Raw genomic sequence first — 26557 nt, forward strand, 5'->3', positions numbered from 1 at the left:
TATATATATATATATATACAGAAAGAGAGAGACAGATGTACATGTACATACTCTATCTAACAGGCCAATTTTCTTTTAATACTGCCAGTAGTTTCAGCAAATATTCAGATATGGTACCTCTCAGTAAGGTGGAAAATTGACAGAGTTTGATTATAAAAGCTTGATGGTGGAAGGCTAAAGTTGGGTTCTAAACTTATACTTTATATTCAGCATCCAGATGAACCACTTACTTATTGTCTTTTGTCGATTTACTTAATCTTTGCAATTTTACATTTCTTCTTCAGTAACATGGAAATAACCATAACAGAACCTCTGTCACAGGACGCCTGACAGGATAAAATTTAGGTAAAGCTTTAGTGCAGAGTCTGATGTATGGTAAGCACGAAACAAATCTTTACTGATTAATTATCATCTCTTCTAGATGATGAGAATTGAAGTCTTTTTATCATTTACTAACAGATGTGATTAAATTTATAGATTAATCTGTTATGTAAAAGTGTATATTTCATAAGAGTTAAACCCAAAGTAACACAATCTCTCCTGATGTTTCCATATACCCTTGACATCATCAAGTAAATATCACAGGTCAGCTCCCACTACAGTGAGAAGCAGAAATCCTTGTTTTGGTGTGGGGTGGCCTTGTTTGCAATCATGGCTCTTCCTCAGCCTGGAGGTTAAGCACACAATCACATCTTTCTGTTTGCTCCTGTCCTTGTTCATGCTTACCAGGTACAAAGACAGGAGACTGGCCCAGCACAAGTCGGAAATAGAGTGTTTCACCCCCAAAGGGAGTATGGGGAATGGTGGGAGAGCAACAATGAGCAGGTAAGAAAACTGTGAGTGGCCTGAGGTGGTGTGAAATAAATGTATGCAAGCTAGAGGAAGAGGCGGCTCCCGGTCTGGGTCCTTGCACAATTATGCATCTCATCCAGTAAGTCCAATGTGGGCCACTATTGCTTTGTTGTTTGTGTTTGATCTGTACAACCTATACCATCTTCATGTCAACTAATGGGAGCCTCCTGTCCCAGATGCTGCTGTTTCTTAGGGTTGTGTGCTTTGCATGTCTGAAGGCTTAGCTAACAGTCAGTTCTTCATTGGATTTTAATTTATTGGCTAAACAGTTCTGGAGTTTGCAAAGTAGAAGATATTGGAGGAAAACCATATTGTAGGAATGTCCAATTGTTTAATGAAATAAATGCAAAAGGTAGGACTGGATTTGAGGGAAGGGTTGCAATTGAGAGAACACTGAGCCAGGAAATTAATGTGAGTTACGTTGAATGTAATGTATCATAGCCAAGAGCAAAGACAAAGCCAAACCAGTGGACTATAATGAAAGAGAAATTTCTTGAACTGAAATCAGGAAAGCTAATCCTCCTCTGGCTACTATAGCTTTGCAGCTCCTTGACTTTGTTGTGTTGGTGGTAAAAACTTCCTATCGCTGTGCTCTGCATGTTTCTTCGTACTAGGGACTTCCAACTGAGTTGTACCCTGTGGAATGGGGTACTTGGAACTATCAGCAACAACTGAGCTGTGTTGCATGAAATGAACGTGCTTTATTTGCATGCAACTGCGTTTTAAGAAAGGGGCTCTAGAGACATAGGCAATCAGGATCGTATTAAACAGCTCCAAAATGCTGGAAAAGCTATGTACTGAGAAATCACCTCACTGTGAGCTAACTCTCCTGTTCTATTTTTTGGGTCATTTCTCAATTCAACTGTGGTATGGAGCTGTTAGGGGAAAGTATTGCAGATTGTCGTTTATTTGTGAAATGAGGAAGTTCAGAAAACAGTGCGTCCATTTGTGTTTGCATGTGCTTAGAGCTTGAGGCCAGCTGTGTAATCAGAAGTTAAGACTGTTGACTCCTGTTAAAATTTTACTTCCAAAACATTCTGTTTGCTTCCTCAGTGGTGGGATCTTTCCCATTTTCAGAATAATGGCTCACATCCATCAAGAACCACCATACTGCACTACTGCTGGAATCTATTCATGGCAGTCTGTGAAAATGGTTTTAGGAACTGTGTGGTTGACATCAGAGAAGCCATAGCTAAGAGCTTAACAAATCAGGTTCATGGCTCTCAAAGACAATGCAATGAGTGTGTACACATATAGGCCTTTATGTCTATACACAGTTTTCTGCCCATAATCTCTTTTATAGCTATCTCTGGGTCTTAAAAGTTGGTTTTGTGGAAGTGATTTAACAGATTACATTTTGGTTCATGATTTTCTTTCCCTTAGACAGTATGAAATGGTATAAGTTCTATCCTTGTAAAAATAATCCAGCAGCTCTGGAGTAGAGTAGACAAGAGAACACTGATTACATCTAATGAAAGCCGGATAGTTCTGTCCAGAGTGACTTCTGACATGAAGTCTAGAACTGGAATTCCAAACCCATACATGTATGTGGCTGCCTATCAAGCACACTGGAGAAAATCATGGGTGCACAATCCCAGACTTCTTCATCTAACAGTATTTCAATTTAGCCAGATTATAAACAGACATTTTGGAATAAGCTACACATTTGAAAGATTCTGCGGAGCTACTTAAGATAAACACTAATTCTAAGTTATTCCATTCAGTGGCATCAGAAGTTTTTAATCAACTTCTAGAACTCTCAGATCTAGTCAGTCCAGAGATTGGATTTCCTCAAGGTTGCTGTGACTAAGCAAAAAATTGGTGGACAAAAAGAGAAGGCCATAGAGTGTAGGGCTGAGGCACAGCAAATTCAATAGACCAAGTGTCTCGGGATCAGATTCAGATGTACAGAGGTAGCCGTTTCAATATGTACTCCCCAAATAGTCCACACTTTTCTATATCAGCAGAATAATATTCAAGTTTTGTGTGTTCACTTCTTTGTATGTGATCAAGGTAATCACAAGGCTTATCACAGGGATATGTCCTAGAAGGAAAGGGGACAAGTTCAAGCTAGAGTAAAGGCGTTTTGATGGAAGTACTATCCTAAGCCCCACAGAGAAGCAGAGGTAATTAGACACAAATGACCTTTTCATGATAACTTTTCCTCTTACTTCACTGGTATCAAATAAAAGATTGAGAGAAAGAGAAGAAGATATGGAAAGAAGGCAGAAAAAGAAAGGAAACAATGTATTTTGATGTACTAAGAATGCCTCAGGAGAGAAAAAGACCTAATATTTCACAAAAAGTAAGGTCCGCATTCATGAGATGAGTGTATTTTTTTTCCGAGTTTGTACTTGATTTCATAATGCACGGATACGTGATAGTAATAAGCTTTAAATGAACATTAAAGAATAAATCAAGGTATAAGTAAATTTTATGGAAGCAGTTTCTTAGTGAAGAGCTAGAATATTTAGTTCCAATTGGCTTACTTGGGAACTAAAGATTGAACAGGAAGTTAAATAGACATCTATGAGATACCTACAGATACTGCCCTGGTCAGGTGCCATGACTTCCTTTCTTTTTCTGTTCTTCCTAAAGTTTCCCCAGAGTTCTTCCTAAAGTTATTCAGAGTAGTGGCATGTATTCAGATATGATCTTTCCTCTGTAAAGACTTGGACCTGTTTTGTGTTGTTTATTAAACACACAGTTCCAGTGAAGTACTAAAAGAAACTCAGTTGACCACAAAAAAACAATAAGGAGTTGTACATCTCATATGCTTGGTTTCTTTAGTGAAATTATAGAATAGATAGAAAAATTCATGTCTGGGATTATTTCCCCAGAATTTGGTGGCTGCTTAATAGGGTTCAACAATAAGATAGTGACAGGAGAGCTAACCCTGTCACATCATCTTATATTAATATATTGCTAGGGCCAGAGACAGACAGGCTCTATAGTCCATAATTTTCTCACTACCCTGTGACAAAATATCTGACCTAAAGAAAATTAAATAAGAAAAATTTATTTGGCTCACATGTTGAGGATATAGTCGGTCATTATGAGGAAGAAGCGGGTAGCAGGAATTCTAGGCAATTGGTCACATTGCATCCACAGTTAAGAAGCAGAGGGTGTGCCATTACTCAGCTTGTTCCTTATTATTCAGGTTGAAACTTGAGATCATGGAATAGTACCTCCAATATTTATGGAGGTACTTCCTACCTGAGTTAACCCAGGTCTTGATAACCACTCATAGACATAACTGGATACTGTTTCCATGATAATTCTAAATCCTATCAAGTTAGCTGTCAAAAGTAACCCTCATACTTATTCACTTCTGCCCTCCTTTCTGCATCCAAACATTGCCAAAGGAATTAAATCATCACATGCACCAACTGGCACACTAGCATCATGATGTACTATGTTTTTATATTCTCTTTAAATTCAGTTTGTATATGAACTTGTGTCTGAATATAGTGGAATTTTTCATCTTTTCAGTGTACAATCTAAATGTGTCAGAATTCTTCAGACTGCAAAAGTAATAGAGATCCTGACCAGGGAAGTGCTGTAGGCATGGGTATTCTCTCAAGCCTGCTGTAGTTGCCTTGTGAGTTCATGCAAAATGCCCTCCCAGGAATGACTAAAGATCAACAGTGGATATTATTATCTCCATGCTCCATAGGACACAGAGGACACTTGCTGGTGTCTGTGCTCTGATGTGTTCATGCTTACCCATGAAAGAGCATCATCATAGTTACTTGTCTCTGAGAAAGAGCTTCTAAAAGAAGTACATAGATGTGTAGTCACTCACCAGTGCTAGAAGAAAGGAAGGTAGTATGAGCTCATTTTATGAATTAAAAATGGGATTTTTTTATTTTTGATATATCACAGCATTGGTTTTATGAAGAGCTAACTCTAACTAGTTGAAAAACTGAATTCATCTAGTATATATAGCATCTTCAGGGCACTTTACCAGTCCTGAGTATTCTCACTCTTCCTTTTAGTCAGGTCTGTAGTTAATGAGTTCCTATAAAATGGAAGAAAAAATTAAAATATTGTCTAATGAAACAAGCCAAGCTAAAAAGAAGAATTGCTTTACACTAAGGAAGTTGGAACTTTTATGATGGTAAGTGTGTGCTAAATTGTGTAGAGTACTTCCTGCTTTTATTCTCCCTTCATAATATGGATAAAATCTTGCAAAACTGAATCCTCCAAAATTTTAAATTTATCATTTCATCTAATTCCTTATTTCATGAATCAGTGTGATTCTTCAACATGGTTTTAAGATGTTGGCTCATCATTTACACACAAAACAAGATGACTTATACATATAGTAAATGAGCTTTCCACACTTCACAGTTTTTCACCATTTTGCTTGATATTCCTTGTAGATTTAGCACACTGTTTTATCAGTCACCTTGACTTCAGTAATTTAGTTAAAATCCATACACATGAGTTTTTATATTTACTGTAATAATACCTATGTATGCTGAACACTCAGGATTGTATAATTTGCCTCGTTTCACTAATCCTCCCATCCTGCAATTTGACACCTGGTACCATTCTGAGCACTGGAACTCCTGCACTCAGGATGCACTAGATTTAGTGTGGGAGTTGACTTGCAAATAGTAGGACCATTTAGAAAAGTGCTATGACACAGAGCTGTCATGAAGGTCAAACCTGATAACATGAGTAAAAATACCTTATGAGCAGTGAAATTCTATTGAAATGGAGCAGCACTCTCTCAGGACTCTACTACTGCCTCCAATATCATGCTTTATACAAGCTTTATAATCAAGCTGAGCTCCTTACAAAGTCTCTGGCTTCCTGACCAGCCCCCACACACAAACAACTGTATCTTGTTTGTTTGTTTGCTTTGTTTTGTTTTTGTTGTTGTTATTGTTGTTTTGTTTCTTTACTAAATTGCAATATGGGCTTTATATTACTGACAAACAATCATTTCCTATTTTGTAGAAACATATACCATCCTAAATTCTCATCTCATCTCAATTGGAACACTTGACACAAAGTTTAGAAGATATATGTCAGGATGATTTGTACTTTAGTTTCTAGATTTCAATGCAGGTAACTGAATCATGGATCAGAAGAAAGCAATTAATTTAAGAAAGAAATATGGGGGGCTGGAAAGATGGCTCAGCAATTAAGAACACTGACCGCTCTTCTAAAGGTCCTGAGTTCAAATCCCAGCAACCACATGGTGGCTCACAACCATCTGTAATAAGGTCTAATGCCCTCTTCTGGTTTGTCTGAAAACAGCAACAGTGTAGTTACATATAATAAATAAATAAATCTTTGAAAAAAAAAAAAAGAAAAAGAAAGAAGTCTGTAATTGCTCAATAAGATACTGAACTCCAGCACACAATCAATGGTACATTCTACTTTGTAAATCACTGACTCTTTCTGCGGACATGGGTGCAGCATTGGCAGCACAGGTAGCATCAGGTATCTTAACAACCTGGGTACTGGTAGCACCACATACTTTAGCAACATTTGAAAAGGCCTCCTGTTGCTGTTATGCCACAGAAGGTAAGGCAAAGTGCTTCTTCCAAGAGAACTTTGTTAGAGACTCAAGGTTTGAGAAGGAATAATCTGTGGTGCAATTATCATAGAAATATGTAGCCATTGGTAATAAAGAAAGAAGGAAAAACTCATCACAGGAACTGATAGAAAGACTGGTGGAATACATTTCTCTGTCAAATATGTAGTAAGAACATTAATGGATTTTGTTTATCTATGCTACTTAAAGTCCTCGGTATTTAGACTGCATTAAACTACACTTTACTTGCAAATCAAATGTTTCCTTGAAACACTCGTTTTTCAGTAGTAACTCTTTCTGAAGGGTTATTTGTGTTTATGTGTTTGTCTCTGTGTCTGTTTTATGCTAACAGGAAAACACCAATGGGCAGAAGGCAATGTGTTTTCTTCCCATAGTTTTCCCACCAGAACGTGTGATCTAACTTTCACCCTGTCACATTCATTTAAACCTTAGCACCACAGCACAGCACTCCTACATTAGCAAAGCCACCTCTTCTTGAACAACCTTACTTTGCTTACAACACTTCTCTGTTCTTCAGTCTCTAAGGGACCAATTAACTTGGCAAATATCAGTTATATTTTAACATCTTCCGGTATGGAAGTGGTGCTAAGTTTGAAATACTGCCAAGAGGTGAAGCAGTGGAGAAAGTTCAAGACAATAATGGATAATGGTACCTCAAGTCAAACAATGCAGGAAAAGAAGATCAAATGCATAGCATTGAATAACTGAGACTTTTACAGTAGAAGAACAGAACAGAAATGAATCATGGGTATTTTTCTCCGCCCATTTATTAAACAAGCTTAGAGACTACATCTATACCTGCCAGTCAAACTGAGTTCTTTGGTCCTTGTTAGACCATGTGTCTGTTTCTGTCAATGAAAAGCCCAAAGCAATTTATGGGTAACTTATTCAAATAGTAGAAGAAAGGAGGGAGAAGTGTAAGTTAGAGATGCCACACAGAATTCTTACAGCAAACAGTCCAAATGTTACCTTTTGAAATTTTGACTCTTACACTATTTCCCCATAGTCAAACAACATCATTGCCTATCTCTTGGACATCATTTTGGGTTTCTGAACTTTATATTCTGCTTCCTTGATGGAGAGCAATGTCTTTCACTCTCAGCATTTTATTATGTGCCATCAACTACTGAAGGCTGGATGCATTTTATCCATTGTGGAGAGGTGGCTTTCTCTGGATACTACTTCTGGCAATGGTTTTCCTTTACTGTGTAGTTTCAAGTACTTTGTTTGCTGTCCCATGTCAAAGCCTTGAAATTTGAACTCTTGCTCTCATGCTCCACAATTTCTCACTGTCTTTGCCCTTTGCAGCCTTCTATTTTCTATCTCCTTCTTTTAAAAAATCTAGGAAAAGGGAAAAAACTCATCTATCTCAAAATATTGTGACTAAATAGTGGTAGCTTTCTTTTGTATCTATATTCTTTTTTTGATTCATTTCTGTCACTGTTGAAAAAATGTCTTACCCATTAATAACTCTCATCTACAATACCAAAAACATTGACAAATGAAAATCACTCAGAGATGCCATCTATCATTTGTTGCCTATTGCTTTAGGTTTCTATCACTATAATAGAACACCAGAACCAAAGCAACTTAGAAAAGAAAACTCTGAATTTGGGACTCATAGTTCCAAAAGTTAAAGTTTATGACCATCAGGGCTAGAAGCATGGCAACAGGCAAGCAAGTATGTCACTGAAGCAATAGTTGAGAGCTTACATGTGATCTACCAGCATGAGGCAGAGAAAGCTAATTAGAAATTGCATGGGCTTTTGAACCCTAAGCCCATCCTTACTACACACCTTCTCCAGCAATGCCATGCCTTCTAATTTTTTCCCGAAGTTGCATCAACTGAGAACCAAGTATCCAAATATATGAGCCTTGGGGAAACATTTTTATTTTTATTTATTTTAATCATTTTGTTATGTGATATTTTTATTGAGAAATTAAGTCAATATATTCTGGTCATGATTCTCTTCCCTTATCTCCTCCCAGATTATCCTTACCCACTTAACTCCATCCACTTTCTTTCTCTTTATCTCTGAAAAGCAAAGAAAAATAAACCAAGGGACACATACACACTCATCACAAAACCACAGCATTAAAAACTAAAATATACAAGCAAAAGACCAAAAATATATTTAAAAAGAAAAGTCCAAACAAAGCAATATGAGACAGAAAGTCTAAAAAAATACCAGTAACTTCATTTCATGTTGGCTATCTACTCCTGGACATAAGGTCTGCCCTGAAGTATGGTTCATAAACCCAGTAAGACTCCACTGCAGCAAACTCTTTTCCTTTGCCAAGGGTTATACATTGCAGATAGCTTCTTGGTTAGAGGAAAGAGTCCTTGTCCAATTTCTTCTCTCAGCAGTGAGACTCCATCTGGCCTGAACCCAGACAGCCCTTGTGGGTGATGCCACTTTCTTTGTGATTTCATGTGTGCATCAGTCCTGTTATATCTGGAGGGCTCTGTTTCCATAAAGTCATCCATTCCCTCTGACTTTTCACAATCTTTCTGCATCTTTTGCATATACCTCTGAGTCCTGCTTGGAGGCATTTGATAAAGAAATTTACTTATAAATGAGTGCTCCAAAATCTCTCATTCTCTACCCATTGTCCAATTGTGGGTCTCTGTGCCAATTTCCATCTACTGAAAAAAAAGAGGGCTCTTTGATGATGGCTAAGTAAGGCACTGATCCATGGGTATAACTGTGTATCATTAGGAATCATTTTATTGCTATGTTTCTTTAACAGAACTACTTGGTTTCCTGTGGGGCCATTCTCATTCAAAGCACTGTGCCTAAGTTTGTTCAAACACCAGAATTATTAAGATGGTCTGACTGTAGATTGTTCATATAATTAGAACCTGCCCGATCTACTGAAATTCTAAAACTAAGCTGTAGAGAACTAGAGTTATCTAAAAAAGTGGTTTTGTTGAATCAAAGCATAAAAAGAGACTGAACGACTGTCACATAATAGCAACATATATGGGTGCTGCCTTTAGATGCCTTAATCAAGGCACCTAGTCTATATCTGGCAAATGTTGATGCCTGATCAACCGATGCCATTGGAATTAATGACAAGTAAGGGATACAGTAAGTTTTTTTTTCCGTGTTTAGTAACTATGTAACTAAGAAGCACTGAGTCATGGGGTAAAACAGAACATAGATCAAATGAATACCTTACCTACTTAAAGCACACATTATCTCCAAGCACTACCTAACTTATTCTTCCATAAAATAAGAAAAACGTGTGTGTGTGTGTTTAGTGTAAGGTCTTGGACATTGAAATCAGAACTATAAATCATGATGTGGCATATGTCACATGTGGCCATTGATTAACTCAACTGGGTAGTGTAAGCCACCTAATCTCATTAAATTTTGTTTGTCTCGTCTTTTAAATGCTGGTAACAGTATTGATAGTGTAAGCCACCTAATCTCATTAAACTTTGGTTGTCTCATCTTTTAAAATGCTGGTAACAGTATTGATACCAGCACCATGATAATCATGTCATTCCTAAAAGCTCTTTATACACCACACACAAAAAAGACGGTGTAATTTTTAGTTTGTATCTGTGTTTGGTAATTCAGTCTTTGACTTCATTTCCTTGTATTTGAGTGTTCTTTCTATGTAAGTTTCTAATACATTTATCACCAGAGCTATCTAAATAGTTTCTATCCATATGTATAGTAGAGGATTGCAAATTCGATCATCAATAGGAGGAGAGGACCTCGGCCCTGTGTAGGTTCTGTGCCCCAGTGTAGGGGAATGCCAGGGCCAATAACTGGGAGAGGGTGGGTGGCAGGCATGGGGAGGGGGGAGGCAATGGGTTTGTTTTTGTTGTTTCTGTTTGTTTCTTTGTTTTTTGGAGGGGAAACTGTGAAAGGAGAAATTTACATGGAAATAAAGAAAATATCTAATAAAAAAAATACTTTCTATAAACCAGATGGCTTTTTACATACATTTAGGCAATAACTGAAAAAAAAAAATATATATATATATATATTACATACTATAGCATGTTCCTTACTATAAGTTTTAAAATTATTGTGTAAACTATTAAGTAAAGCTCAGAATACCTACTTTTGGAAAGTCTGAATATAAACAAAATTAAATTCCTATTTTTAATAAAACTTTAACACTTTTTACTTGAAGCAAAATTACAGAAAATACTGGCAAAATTTTAATGAAGCAATATAACTACTGTTGTATACTTTCTGCTCATAATAGTCTTAATTTATAAATTTTTCATTAGTATACTATTTTGGAATATAATTCTACATAGGCATCATTAACTAAAGATGTTCCAAATTTCTTTTACTGTTTTTATCAAGATTTTTGTCTTAGGCAGAACATGATTGCAGTACAATTCCCTCTGGTTGCTCTCAAACCAAAATACACAAACGTGAGAGGTTCATTAATAAAAATAAATTTTAGGAGATATTTTTAATTTTTTATGGCCTGAATTCTGTAAGTTAGGAAGGTACTAATAAACCATTCAACAAAAAAGAATTTAGGGTTTGAATTATATTTTTAATTCAACAAAATGAAAGTTTAAATGCTTATATTCTACTTTTATCACATCAAAACCATAAATTATCTCTGGTGAGGATAGAACTACACAGAATGTTCAAGTGTATTTAATATTGACATGAACATCATATACTCCATAGTCCTTTGTGATGGTCAGACTCTGATCTGTGCTATCTAATGGTGGCATGCTGGGGTAGGATGCTTTAATTTCCTCAAATTAGGGCAAATGAATAGGGAAACTGGAGAGGCCACTGATGCCATTCAGAGCCTGTTGAAATAAATAATTTATCTGTCCTACACAGAAGGGATGAAGAACAACTGCTGAGAATACAGCTGATCGACACCATTTTGTCAGCCCTGGAATGTAAACAAAAGGAACTAACCATCGAAAGAGAACTCTCTAGTAACATTACAGTTTTTTTCTTTTGACGATAAGGAGAAGATTTCCTTATAGAGAGATGATAGATTGCAGGATATTATACTCTGAAAGGGTTTAATACTCTTTGGAAGAACATGAAGTGGTATGTTTGTCCCCTCTCCAGTTGGAGCAATTGTCTGAGTCTGTTCCTTGCTTCTTTAACTTCTCAATTCATGCATTGAAGAACAGTAAAATGCTATACACAAGTAAACAATTCCTTTGCTTTTCTTTTGTCTCAGTCAATAACAAACATATCTTCTTGCAGTTGAAACAAAAGCTCTCTTCAGTTGAAATAATAAATATATTTTTATTTCACATGAGAGGACATTGTAAGGATGATGAATAACCTTCTGCATTTACAAAGATTTTGTACTTTGTTAAATATCCTCTTCTAAGTAATCACCTGGATTTCTTCTAGAAGTAATGTCAGTGGATGGTTATTCTCCTATTCTTTGCTAATAATAAAGGAGTACAAAGATCTTTAAGTGACTGTTCTGCCAACATCAGTCAGAATCAGACCTCAAAACCACAATTTGAGTTCTTCACTACCTAAGTTGCTTCCTAAGTTTCCATCAGTGAGGAGATTCACTAAAACCAGTGTGTGTGTGTATGCACTCATGCATAAATTACAAAATGAATTGATTTATTGCCTAAAAATAATTAAAGCAACTTTCATATTCCATACAATTCACTGGGTATGTTGGATATAACAAAATGTTTACGCCTTCAAGGCATCCCACCCAGCAGATGAGGCTGATATAGAGCAAAATGCTTACATGCCTAAATGCTGTGGTTATGAAAATCCAGCTAAGTGTGGTTTGGGCAGGAAGACCTTTTTTCCAAAGATAATTATGCTAAAACAAAGAGAGAGGGAGAGACAGAGAGACAGGGAGAGACAAGACACAGTGAGACACAGAGACAGAGACAGTCAGAGAGAGATGGAAACAGAGACACACAGACAGAGAGATTAAGGTAGAAGAGGGTAGGGAAGACAAGATGTGCTTAAGCAAAAGGGGAGGAGCAAAGCAGCAGCTGGAAGGAAGGACAGTAAGAGCATTCATGAAGAAAATGTACTGGAAATGTGGCCACCTAAGAAAGCAGAGTAGGAGAATAAAGTTTAGGGTGGGTTTGGTCAAAGGGCTATAGAGCCCCAGTCAGACAATGACAACTGGGAAGTGTTACGAGCTGTATACTTTCTGTGAAATTCTCTTTTACTTAGACCCAAAGAAAATAGCATTAAATACAGAGATTTTTTTTTCTGACACTCTGGGCTCACATGGAACTAGAAACACACAATTCTTAACATACCTTTTCACCTACATTATCTCATTAAATCCTCAAGACAACTTTGACCAGTTGAACAAACTGCTTCTTGATGAGCTACTGAAAATGCTTTTTGTATTCCAACCATCTTGGATGTCAGATCCAGAATTAAACTCCAGGTTTTAAGATCTCTTACCTGACAACAAACATTGAACCTGATAGCTGAAGAGTCGTATTTAACCTTAATTGCTTATTTAGGTTCTCCTTCATAGAACAGAATAGTTAAAGTCATTGTCTTCTTGGAAACTGTATTCTACAAAGAAACAGACTGATATGAGTAGTTCTTTCTTACCAAGTTCCCTTTTACTAGGGAACAGTAATTTGTTCATATTCTAGAGGAAAAAGAAGTGCTCATATTGGACTCCATTTCTCTGGTATCTTCTATATCTAGTCATAGTGTCTTATTAATTCTTCTCTCTCTCTCTGTCTTTCTCTTTGTGTGTGTGTATGTGTGTGTGTGTGTTTGTGTGTGTGTGTGTGTGTGTGTGTGTGTCCCTCACTCCCTCCCCTTCCCCTTATCCTTCTCCTGATCCCTCTCTTTCTACTTAGGTTGCTTTCCTTACACATGTATGCAAACATTTATACATTACCTCACTGCACAACTATGTATGAAATAGAAGACTGTTGGTGTTTACATAGAACTGTCTGTCATGGTAAATTGAGGGACTCTCAAAGAGAAGGGGAGGTAGGAAGAGAAAGTGAAAGGGAGACAGAGAGACAGAAACAGAAGAGAGAAAGAAAATGTCAGAGATATGCTAAAAAGCAGATGTTTGCAAAGGCTTCCTACTAGAAACTGAAGCATCCTTAGGGTAAAACTTGGAAAGCTGGTCCAGTTATGCTTCTGGTTTCTCACCCATGCTTTGTATAGGGGTGCAGTGACCTGAAAGTCTAATTAGGCCTCACCAGATGCCTGTTTCTTAGGCTGCTGGTAACAGAAAATGGGACTAGTTGGCAACTATCCTCTCAATCAAATCCCATAAATTACCTGGGCAATTCTGTGCTGTGATGCACTGTAGAAGTTAGTGGGCACTTGGAAGAGAAGAGTAATGCATTATAAACTCCTAGTGAGGTTAATGCAAAGTGGGAAGACAAGTACTAAAACTATTAGAAGGAAAGAGAATGTCTGGCAACACTCTTCGGCTACTACAGATGTACAGCTATCTGCAAACTTGGAAATGCCTCATCCATTCTCCCAGATTAATGTTGCAGTGGGGGTCACTTCACACTCTGAATTCTGGAGAATACTAGGTTGCAAGATACTGATATGATCACATTGAACTCAAGGTCACATGTAGGAGCAGAGAAAGGAAAACTGTAAAGTGCAAAGGAGTGATAAAGTAGGATTAATCAGAATGAGAAAGAGCCAAGAGGACTGCTGCTAAGGAAGCTGTGGAAAGGATGGCCTGTCATCAGGAAAGTGTCTTAGCTCAGGTCCCCTGGTAGATGCAAGCAGGAAACCTCAGAATGGGTGGATTTAGGCCTCTGCCTGATGAACTCAGCCATGCCCTCCAGCATGCAGGCCAGTGGAATTAGTGAAACCAAAAAAACAAGAACAACTTCTCATCAGAAGTTCTCAGATTGTGAAACACATGCTGTGGAATCACTTTAATGGGAAAGGACAAAAATAAAATTCTTATTTAAAAAATGCATTGATACTTTCAGCCCCAGTCCAGAATATTGAAATCTCCTGAGGGCACATGTGGTATGTGGGATACATTCCTTGAATGAGTCTTATAAACAATTAACTTCAGTTATTCAAACTAAGTTTAATAACCACTGCTTGAGAGAGAAGTTCTCATTCTTTAATGTCTTGTTTATACTGGGTAGAGCAATACTGGCTGGACCAGAAGTGACAGGCACCATCTCATCTTCAATTTATCTTCATGTGGATTCACAAAAAAAGATTCCTCCACGAACTATGGCTGCAAGACATGTATTGTCCTCTGGCCAACATAATGTTTCTGACAGGAGCATCTATGTGGTTCTGGTGGCTACCAGCCATTTTGGCATAGAGAAGGATGCAGATTCTGAAGTTGAGGCATAATGTACATCCTCATCCGAGTAGCCTTCAGAGCACAGGGGCAGCCTGGGAGAGAAGAAAGCATACAGAAGGCCTTCAAAACTTCCATCAGCAAGGCAACACTTATCAAGACCCTAATCTCAGATTGCTGTACTAGATATTCAAGGCCATACATTACAATTCCTCTGGTAGAATTATTATTCAAGTTGCAGCCTCAAATCAAAGTGATAAGAGCTCCTGTGGTGTAGAAATTTTTTAATTAATTAGAAATTTGTGTGTGTTCATTAAATTCATATTTTCCAGCAGATAAGCCAGACTAAATAAAACCATGTTTCCAAATCAGGAGTTCACACGGCAATCCCTAAGTATATATGCCCACCTGCAGAATAAAAGCTGAGCTGAAGCTACTGCCTACTGCCTGGTAATCTTGATTCCTTCACCTCTTCCTCCCTCTCATAATGGCTGGTGAGTTGAGGTCTTGGTTTAATTAATGTTTCCATCCGGAGGCTGTTAAACCTAAGAAGCCTGAAGCTCTGTGCCAAGCTTTCCTCTACACATCATGATGGTACCAACCTACACATTTGCATTTGCAGCACAAATCATAGTTGTGCTCATGGTGAGTCTAGTGCCTGCAGAATAATGGCAAGTGGTCCTCTGTCCTAATACTTGATCCCTTTGCTGTAATAGCACCTGTCTTGGTGGAGGTCATTCCTTCTAGGACTACAGAATGACTTTCTTGCTCAAGTCCCCATCACCTCCCACCATTGGGGAAGCTACAAGGAAGACTGTTAAGCAACATGCTGAGTCACCTCTCTACTCTTTCCTCTCCACAGCTCCAATGGAAAATCCGTGACTTGGGCCCAGAATGAGAAGAGCACCCGGGGGCAGCACCTGTGGCAACGACTGTCTGTCCACATCAACAAGAAGGAGAACCCAAACCAGACAGCGGTCATCAAACCCTTCCCCAAAAGCACAGAGAGCCGCGGGCCGGGTGCAGGGGCAGGTGGTAGCTCCAGCCCTGGTGCAGCTGGTGCTGGTAGCACAGGATGCACAGCGACAGGTGGCCCGGAGCCACCCGATGCCGGCCCCAAAGCCCTTTATGATGTGGCAGAGGCAGAGGAGCGCTTCCCCGCGGCTGCCCGGCCGCGCTCGCCATCACCCATCAGCACGCTGAGCCACCTCGCGGGCTCGGCGGGCCGCACAGATGATGATGCTCCTTCGCTTCACTCGGAGACCGCTGCACGCAGCAGTTCATCCCAGGGCTCGCTCATGGAGCAGATCAGCAGCGTGGTAACGCGCTTCACCGCCAACATCACCGAGCTCAACTCCATGATGTTGTCCACCGCGGCTGCTCCAGGGACCCCTGGAACTCCCATCTGCTCCTCCTATCTGATCCCCAAAGAGATTCAGCTGCCCACTACCATGACGACCTTCGCAGAGATCCAGCCGCTGCCGGCCATAGAAGTGACTGGAGGAACTCAGCCGGCGACAGGGCCATCACCTGCCCAGGAGACGCCCGCAGGAGCTGAAGCCGCCCCAGGAAAACCGGATCTGGAAGAGCTGGTGGCCCTCACTCCGCCATCACCCTTCAGGGACTCGGTGGACTCCGGGAGCACCACCCCAAATTCTCCAGTCTCCGAATCGGCCCTGTGCATCCCATCCTCTCCCAAATATGACACTCTCATCATCAGAGATTACACGCAGAGTTCTTCCTCGTTGTGAGCCACTGGAAACTTCCCTGGGATAGGCCTGAACAGCAGACCTCGGTGTTCACAGATGGGTGCAGCGTCACCCATAGTCACCCCAACAAAGAAGAACCTGAGGTGAAAAGTGCCAAGGGTGCACACGGTGGAGACATGAGATCAATAGTGCTATTTTATGACAGCCGATGACGACACCAACTACACATCTTCTGGCAGATTATCTTCTAGTGGCCTTAGAAAACATGGGCTTTTAAGAAACACTGCTTCTATTTTTGGAGTGCTGACCAGAAGTGGATTAAAGCAGTTACAATACCAAGTGCTTTGCTCCGAGGCAGCAACAAGTGTGAAGCAACATCCTGAACAGTGAAAAGTGGAGCTAATAAGCAACTGTGGACAGTCTTGTTTGTTTACTTCATTTTCCCAGAAGAGTCTTTGATTCACCAAACATTGAATGTACATTTTCTAACTAACTCGAAAAATCTGGGACCAAAAAGTCAACCTTTCTGGTTTTTTTTTTTCCCTTCCTTCCCTGGTCCCTACATTTAATAGACCTTGAGAAGCTAGTAGTAACTAGGGCCCAGTATTTGCTGAGCTTGTGAGTCTCCTGAGTAACACAAACGGGTAGTGAGTGTTGTGTTAATATACAGAGAGTTTCTAGCAGAGACTTTCCAAACAGGCTGTTAGATACTCTTCCAAAAGCCTGCATCCTGGATTCCATTAACCAAGAAAACCAGTGCAAGATTTCTGGACTATTTCACCATGTTGCCAATCAATACTGGAGTAGCAAAAAAAATAATAATATTTTCTGGAACACTGTTTTTTAATTCCCTCACTGGGGTGCATTGTGTAGCTGGAAAATCTCTTTGTAGTAATAATTTGTGAGCTATAGCCTGGCTCTCTTTCATGATACACAAGCACTCCTTATAAATACCCTTCTGTGAGTGCTGCCAGCTCAAACAGTAAGATACGCAATGAGCTTCCTTCTTTCTTTATTTGAGAACCTGTTATACAGAGAGATCCTCTGTTGTTGGTGGCTGTTTTGCCCCCAGTCCCACCTCTGGAAGAGTGGTCCATAGACCTGATGAATATGTTACAACTGGAGGGACTGATGTGGAAATTAATCAGAGGAACAAAATCTCAATACAGGAAAGTCAGCATAGCAAGTGTTTTTGCTATGGTCATAAAAGTAATGATTTTATCTTTTCTTGGCTGCGTACATGGGGCAGCTATGAACTATGACAAATGTAGATTTTTTTCAAAGCAATACAGAATACTAAAACAGAGGAACCTTAATATCAACTACAGTCTTTCTCAGCCATTCCAATAAAAAATAAAAATAAAAAAAGGCAAAGCAATTACTAATCCTTTACTTTTTAAAATAGTTATTAGCGTGGTTTTGTGCACTTCATACTGTCACTTTTTAAATACTGCAGAAAAGAGTTTTAGGGTTATAATAAGAACATACAGGATTTGGTGGGTTCATATAGGTAGAAACTGTAACTCAAGACCTGAATCTATGGTCATCTTTATATTAGTCGCATTGCAGCTATCCTCAGGTACCAAATGTTTTTGATTTTTAAGTAAAGATAGTAATAAAAGGAGGAGGTATTCTATAAATTTAAAGTTAGGTTGGCCCAGCCTTATACGAAAGATAGCCTTATGAGAAAGATTTGCCATGAAACAGAAATATATTTTTGGCAGAGAGAAATTTAAATAGAATTTTAAAATTCTTATTTCAATATCCTTGATATCATTCTCTCTCTCTCTCTCTCTCTCTCTCTCTCTCTCTCTCTCTCTCTCTCTTTCCCTCTCTCCCTCTCACGTTTTGAATTTGTTTTTTTATTGATGTTTGGGGTTTTTTTTTGGTTGGTTGGTTGGTTTTTGTTTGTTTATTTCTTAACCATCTGATTTAAAAACAAATTGAAACAGTAAGTTTATACATTGGCATAATCTGTCATTCTTCAGTTTTAAATATTTAAGGTTGTAATAACTATTGACATTGTTTTTCTGATACCTGTCCTTATTTGACATTTTGAATCAAATCTCCACATCAACACATTAAAAGCAAACAGCAACTCACAAACATATTATCTTAAAGTTAATCAAGCTTCCCAAATCAGGTATGAAAATAACATTGAGAGCAATATGATCCCAAATAGTAATGAGATTCTTGAAACAGAAAAGAAATCTAGCTAACTTGCATAGCTTCATTAAAAGAGAATGCCTGCCTCTACCTGAAACCCAAATATTCTGAAATGTCAATGTCCCTTGGTATCCACCAAACAAGTGGCATTTGCCTGGGGTTAGTGTCTTATTGTCTGATTTCTTAGATGTTAATATCTTTCTTGATATGCTCTGCTTTCTGAATTGCAAATTTTGTTTTATTGGCCTTGGTTTCTGTTTTATTTTCATGTACATCTTATTTCTTTGATAGTTCTCATGAACAAATCCTTTTTCTATAATTTCCATAATATTTTTGTTAAAAAAATTTACCACCATATGAGGAATTGCACTAGAAATTCAAGTTTAATGCAATTTCCATCTATAATTTCCTTGTGATATCATAGTCAACTGTAATAAAAATATATTCAATTAGAGGAAAATAAAATTATTTTTCCTGTATGTTATCATAACTTTTGCCATCCCATTGAATATATTGTATATTGCACATGCTAGTAATACATCTTTGAAATCTTTTAATTTGGATTGAAGCTAACTCTCTCTTTGCCAGTTTTAATACCAGGTTCCCAATAGTAACTATAATATAAAGAGAATTGAATATTTATTTTAGGGCTAGGATACAAACTTCCTGATTTATTTGGGTACCTATTCTTACTGAGTTTCCTTGATAACAATCTGTTCCTGGTACCCAGTGATAAACAGTTGGAATATGCATAACAAAAAAGAATAGTGAGAATTTTAAAGACAAGTAAAATGGCCTAAAAGGAGAATTTGGTCCTGGGAAGAAAGAAAAACCTGATTTGATTAAGTTTATCAACTAAAAGTTCCACTCACCCTCCTGTTGAAGAGTAAAGTCAGTCTTAGAGGCTATGTTTGCCTGGAGCTAGATAGACATAAGGAACAGGAAGGGAATCTGGAGAGGAAACGCATGTGAAAATTAATAGACACAAAGGAGAAAAACTAAGTGAATCTCCAAATGTGCTAATCTTTGAAAGTTAATAGTTTTTTTTTTTTTTCAAATGACTGATATACCAGCAAGTGATAAGAAAGACTTGGAGCTATTTATGACTGTAAATGTATTGTATAATGGCTCTGCTGCAGTCTGTGACTTCCAAACCAGGAATTAAACACTTTTTTTAAGAAAAAAAGAAAAAAAATGAAAAAAAAAATCCTGTGCTAGTCTCCCAGCAAAATGTACATGGTCTGGAGACTTCAAAGTTATTATATGAGTTCACATTTAGCAACAGCTTATTAATAACCCTCAAGCTGTCAGAATCTCTATAGCTACCATTTACAATTTTATACTGTGAAAAAAAATACAGATCAGTGAAAGCATAAAGATAGATAATTCAGAATTTGCTTTGAAGAGGGTCTAAGGCCTGGGAGAATCTCTAATGTCTATTGAAGAATGGGGCATGTATAAAACAGTTGACTGGATTTCACTGATCTTTCCAATGTGAACAAATATACTATGTATATTGTGTGTCTTTCTAGAATTCAATGGCAGCTGCTGGTGATGTTGTAATTAGAAATCTATATAGAATATAGATGTTTAGAGAGATGGTGCCAATACTAAAATACTTGTGTGGGCTACAAGTGCTTGTACTTAATTTTTTCTGCACTCAGAACTGATTTGGTTTTAAAACTGTGTGCATACTCTGTTCTTTTTTGTTGTTGCAGCTTGTACTATTAAAATAATAGAGAATGTTAAATTATTTTGATGTGAATTGCAAATGATTTTTTCATAAATTTTAACATTTTTATCAGCATTGTTTCGCTTTGTACTTGTATAAATATGTTTTATTTTAGCATTTTAAAATATACTTGCCTGCTTCTCAGTTGTCTAAATCACGTTATAGTTGGTGTTTGTGAAGCCAGTTACTTTTTGAAAGACATTAAAAAGCAAACTATGACATGACTTCAAGCTTATTCCACCTCAAATGCTTAAGACGTTGTCCTGGTGGTGTTTCCTGAGAATGCAATAGCTGTGTTATAAGGTTACCTTAAATCCTGAGTCATACACACATTTGAAATATGATTACTGAATGATAAATTAAAATAAATCAACCACAACCTAAGCAGAGATACTGTGCCACCCAAAGACCTCTACATATACCTTTTAATATATAAGTATTTACTTTTTAAAAACAACATAGTGACCACTGATTTTTTAGCTAGACAGAGTATCTTTTAACCTATCTGGTTGCTCTTAATGCTATATGTATGAAATTGATAAGGAGTATGTATGTCGTTGTGCGTGTGTGTGTAAATTCATAGGTTACTTGTGGGACCATCAACACGTGTCTTTGTATGTAATTCTGTTTGTTTGCATGTATATATAAAAATGTCCAAGAAAAACTTTGTCAAATCACCTTTTAATTTTGACTCCTGAACACATTATTTAATGCCAGCTAGTAAAAATGTAAAAGCAGAACAGAGATTTGACTTCATTTACAAAAGATAATGCAGATTTTAAAAATACATCCTCTGCATGCTTATACTCCTTGGATATTTATGGTCAGACATAATCTACATGAAATCTATGAATGAATGTACTTACAGTATTAGACAAGTTGTAACTAATCTTAAACAAGGTAACCATTTTCTGACACTCTCCCCTTCTCACACTCTCCCCTTCATTATCTTCTATTCTTCAGCAAGCCATTCAGATAATTGGCCTAATGGTGAGGTACCTGAAAGAAAATAGAGGAAAATTTAACTTGTAAAATTTAAAGGAGACTTGCTTCAACATAATCATAGAAAGACACTAAAGCCCAGTTGAAGCATAAAGAACAAGAAACACAAAGCCAGATTTATCACTCAAACACTACATTTTGGATAGACTAGGCCTAATTCCTCTTCAACTAAGATCCTTTTAAAACAAAACAAAACAAAAACAAAATAAAAAGATGTGATGTTTTTTCATTTCTCATCCTCCTAGTACATGGATGAGTGTTTGGTATATAGAAGTATAGAAGCTATTATTTGTGGAATTAGTATCAATACATTTAGCATACATTGAATATTCCACAGACACTTTAAATCTAAGATGCTCAATCTTGTGTGGAAATATAAGAGGTTGTTTTTAAAGTTAAACTATATATCAAGAAATCCTACTGAATGAGCTACTATGAAACTTTGAAATCATCTTCTGAGGACAACTTAGTTGTTTGATATTGAATGGCACAAAAAGAAGGGTGTTTTTTTTTTCTTCATAGATTTCTACTTAATGCTTCCCAGTACTTTTCCTATTATATGCATGAATGATTAGTTTTAAGGAAAAAAATCTCAAAACATTTACCTTTTTTTGGAATCTAGGGAGATGGTTAAGTATAAAAATATAAATGCATTAACAAAGCTATCTCCTTGAACATGAACTTATATTTCTTTTATCTCTCACAAGATAATTTGAAATTTGAAGCAGCTACCATATATTGTTAGTCTATAAACTCTATATAGGAGAAATTTGAAATTGTCCTCTCCAGCCATTCTTACATTTCTAGATGGAAGTAGACTAGGGAAATTATACTTTCACATTAGAGCTAAATATTTTAAATTTCCTTTTACTCCAGCCCAAAGGAACTTCCCTGTTTTTTAATCAGAGCATATGCCTTTTGAATAGACAACTTTAAGCAATCTAGTTATTTCATGTACATACATAGGAAGCATATTTGTATGAGTTAGTGTATATTCTTACCAATTAATGATAAAAAGTGAACTTAACATATTAGTGTATCCCAGTAATATGATGTATGTTATATTATAAATTATATAAAGATATGCCCATGAAATTACATATTTAGTATGCTTTTCTGAGCTGTTGAGCAGCTATAGGCAATTCATAAAATTTTCACACTTTTAAAGGCTTCAAAATCAAAATAATTCCAAATAATTTACTGTATTCACCTCAGAATGTACCAGTTGTTGATATGCAAATACACATTCTGTAAAAGTGAGATTTATCCCTAGAGAGCACTTGTTTCTAGAACACACTTTGAAAATGCTATAATACAAAATGTAAATGTGTACACACTTTATACAATTAGTATTCAAAATGACATGCTCTGTAATTCTCTAAGGATCTTCTCAGACATTTGCAGTGAAGACGGAAGTAGTTCAGCCTGTTCTCCAGTAGGCACCATCTTGAATCATGGGAGGACTTGGAAGGTAATATTGCTCACTGTTTTCCCATTCTCTGACTTCACACCCCAGCACTAGCCCATTTACTTTGCTTTCACAGATCAAGAAGACTTTCTATAACATTATTTTATTTCACTTTGATTCACTTTATCTTTTTATTTATTTTATTCAGAAATTGTTATTGAGTACCTTAACTCTAACCACACCCAGGGTATAGTACAAATGGATGTCAAATCAACAGTAAAGTATATTCCAAGATAGCAGAAGGAACTCCAGAATCTGTGCTTACCAGTCTTATCCAACTTATTGTTAATTTCCTTAAATGAGAAAAGCTATAAGACACATCTGCAATAATGAATGGTCAAAGTAAAGATGTCAGTGTTTATTTATTCATGGGTAAGTTTCATATAGTTAAGGTCTCTTCTAACAGTTTAAATTTGACCATGATCTAGGTATATAACCTTACTACCAAAGACCTTTGAAGCCATCTGAATATGTTCAGAGAATTTTTTTTTTCTTTTTTTTTTTTTGGTTATTCAAGACAGGGTTTCTCTGTGTAGCCCTGGCTGTCCTGGAACTCATTCTGTAGACCAGGCTGGCCTCGAACTCAGAAATCCGCCTGCCTCTGCCTCCCAAGTGCTGGGATTAAAGGCGTGCGCCACCACCGCCCGGCAAAAGAGAAATTTTTATTTCTACATGATCAGTGATAGCCCAATAAAATCAGAAACAAAATCTGTGGACCATCCTGGCTAGTTCTAGCTCACCAAAAATGAAAGAAGTTAGTACAAATACCTATTAGTTAAATTTGAAAAGGACAGAACTTGATTTCTAAGGAATATGAAGGGGCTGTGGTCAACTTTAAAGTGACTAAATGTGCATCAGAACCTTAAAGAAAGTGTAGCTGATGACAAAGCCAAAAAGTAAATTGTGAAACCCAAAAGAAAGAATAATCCAGTTGCATCATTGCATGATGTTGTGTAGAGAGCAACTGTCATCAGTTGGCATAACCCAGATGCATGAAGAGAGGACAGGGGCAATTACAAAACAAAGGGAGAGGCAGGAATAATAGCTTCTAACAAGAAATAATTAAAACATAAAGACATTAAGTCAAAAATGGATGTTTTCATGGGTAAAATACTCAGAAGGTAAAGTGGCTATTAACCAGCATGCGATTATCACTATGCCTCAAAATGCACAAAAGAGAGAAACAAAAGAGAAGAAAAACAATTGCATAATTGCAATCTTTAGAATACCTTACTCACAAATGTAACAAAAGTCAAAAGTATAAAATGAAATAAAAATAAGAAAAAAATCAAGTAAACAAAAGATCAAAGAAACTTAAGTGAAGCCTTGTTTTATTCTCTGAAAAAGAAAAGGAAGTATATATATATTTACATATATGTGTGTATATCTACATATATACATATACATATATACATACATACATACACAAGACAAATAAATTCACTTGGAAGTTTCTAGCTAAAACAATAACCTACTTAGGACACTACCAGGCTGAACATGGTGGCCCTTACCTAGAGGTGTTCCCCTGGAGGCTAAAGAGGAAAGAAATGAAGGCTGATGCCAACTTAGAGCTACTTAGTAAGAAACCAATTCAAAAATAAAAGCTAAATCAATAAAAACCTTCAGTGAGGACCTTGCATATTGTAGAATAGCTGAAGAGCATTCCAAAGAATATGATTTCTATCTAAATGTATTTTCCCTAGTCAATCATTTAATTCAAAACATAAATGATAAGCATAAAATACAATAAAATTTTGCATCATAAATAAAAAAAGCAAAAGAAAATGCAAAAAATTATTTAAGGTATTATTAATATAAGTCCTTTTATTTATAAAGACTAAATACATTGAAAAGCATTCCTTGGATCTAAAGAAATGAAGGAATCAAACTATAAACTCTGGTAATGAACAAAGAGAGGCAAAAAAGAAGGAGAGGGAGAGAAAGAAATAATAGAAATAATGAATTTGAAAATACAGATGAATTGAACAGTATGTAAGGAAAACACAAATTACAGAAATGAGATAAAAAGAAAGATAAAACAAATGACAATTGTAGTAGAATTTCACAAAAGGTAGTTGACAATTACCTTACTTCAAAAACCACAATCTTAATGTGGTAAAATAAAATTTAGCCTGACATATAAATGCAGAATAGTGAAAACAAGGAAATATCTACTTCATTTTTCTAAAGTTTTCATAACTTTGCTATGAAAATAAAACAAAGACATAAAGAGAAATTTAATAGAGTCTCATAAACATAGATTGACTTTTAAATTGCAAATATTTGTGTATGAAATTATAAAAGTTTGAACAAAGTTTATTATAAAAAATTTGTAAATAAATAAAGCAGTCATATTCTAAAGTTAACTAGAGCTTAAGTCTATATAATTCTGTGAACTTCTCTGTAGTTATAATAGTTATTTAGAACAAAAACTGTGGAGTTTTCATCAAATTTTACACTTCCAGTTTCAAGTATATTTTATGTACTATCTATCACTGAATCCAAAATACCCCTGACAGAATTAGAATTAGAAAAACTAGCTTTATATCCTATTCATAATTTATGTTCATTACTGGCATTCAGGCTGTCAAATTTGCGAGACTGAATCAACTCCTAATACTTCAGGAAGCCACATAGTTTGTCCTAGGAGATTAAATGATCATTATTAGAAAAATCTATCAATGCATACAGCATTGGTATTTTTTAAAAAGCATGATTTGTGGAAAACAATATTGGATCACTTTTAAAAATAACAGAAATCTCTAATTATGACAAAGAAAAATTAGCAAATAAAACAAGGAAATTTTCTTCATATAGGAAAAAATACTAGAACCCTAGAACAAAGATGATTATAGTAACAGCATATTAGAATTCCACTCACTCAGGAGTGCATGGGGTATATTTTATATTCACAGTTTGAAACTTTTACACAAACATGCAATTTTTAGAGTTAAGTGGTACTGACATATAGTTTAATGTTCTCATATTTAGATTATTTACATCTGCACTGCTCTGAGCACATGAAGACTTGAGCCTACTTTAAAACAGGAATATTTAATGTAGTACTTAGCCCTCTAGGTAACACTGCAACAAATAAAAGTAAAGTGGATAAAGACTTTATTACAACAAATCTACATGCAGATTCATGAAAATCTAGGGAAGTCAAGCAATAAAATGTTAAGCTTAATACACACACAAAGAAAGAAAGAAAGAAAGAAGAGAGAAAGAAAGAAAGAAAGAAAGAAAGAAAGAAAGAAAGAGAAAAAAGAGAGAAAGAAAGAAAGAAAGATAGAAAGAAAGAGAGAGAGAGAAAGGAGGGAGGGATGGAGGGAAAGAGGGACAGAAAGGAAGGAAGGAAGGAAGAAAGAAAGGAAGGAAGGAAGGAAGGAAGGAAGGAAGGAAGGAAGGAAGGAAAGAAGGAAGGAAGGAAGGAAGGGGAGGGGAGGGGAGGGGAGAAGAGGGTAAGAGAGGGAAGGAGAGGTGAGGAGAGAAGAAGAGCGGGGGGGGGGGGACCAAAAGAACTAGCAAGCAATAGCCATGTGACCTTGAGCAATCAGTGTTGTTCTTGGTACCACTGTAAATCTTGCTGACAAATCTGTAGACAAAGTTAAAGATGTAATGATTTTAAAGCTGTGAAAGAGTGCCCTTTATTTAAAGCTTCCTCTCCCCCTGCCTCCCCCTAATTAGATTACATTCTGTTGTTATCCAAAAGGGTACTCTAGGAATCCCCCAAAATGCAGGCTGGTACCTATAGGTTGCTCCCACACACTGAGAGCAAGGCCTCATTGCTGGAA

The 26557-nt window shown here is 36.8% G+C and overlaps 1 protein-coding gene and 1 long non-coding RNA gene across 7 annotated transcripts in view; one reads left to right on the plus strand and one right to left on the minus strand.

Moving 5' to 3' along the window:
- Nucleotides 1-17770, plus strand: part of Grm5 (glutamate metabotropic receptor 5) — a 529892-nt gene extending 512122 nt beyond the window's left edge. For 4 of the 6 annotated variants that reach the window (XM_031387264.1, XM_031387267.1, XM_031387265.1 and 1 more), the window contains one exon: nucleotides 15549-17770. In XM_031387264.1, coding sequence (XP_031243124.1) covers nucleotides 15549-16437 — 889 coding nt within the window. In that variant the 3' untranslated portion in view covers nucleotides 16438-17770. Of the gene's footprint in view, nucleotides 1-729; nucleotides 826-15548 lie in introns of all 6 variants that reach the window. The other 2 variants (XM_031387269.1, XM_031387268.1) reach the window with 2 other exon arrangements.
- Nucleotides 14476-15833, minus strand: LOC116102535. Its single transcript, XR_004123214.1, has 2 exons — nucleotides 15525-15833; nucleotides 14476-14781 (listed from the first exon to the last, which is right to left on the minus strand). It is a non-coding gene; the product is annotated as an uncharacterized LOC116102535 (long non-coding RNA).
- Nucleotides 17771-26557: the final 8787 nt, after the last annotated feature.

Source organism: Mastomys coucha, unplaced genomic scaffold (genome assembly GCF_008632895.1).
Source record: "Mastomys coucha isolate ucsf_1 unplaced genomic scaffold, UCSF_Mcou_1 pScaffold21, whole genome shotgun sequence".
In the NCBI taxonomy this organism is placed as follows: Eukaryota; Metazoa; Chordata; class Mammalia; order Rodentia; family Muridae; genus Mastomys; species Mastomys coucha.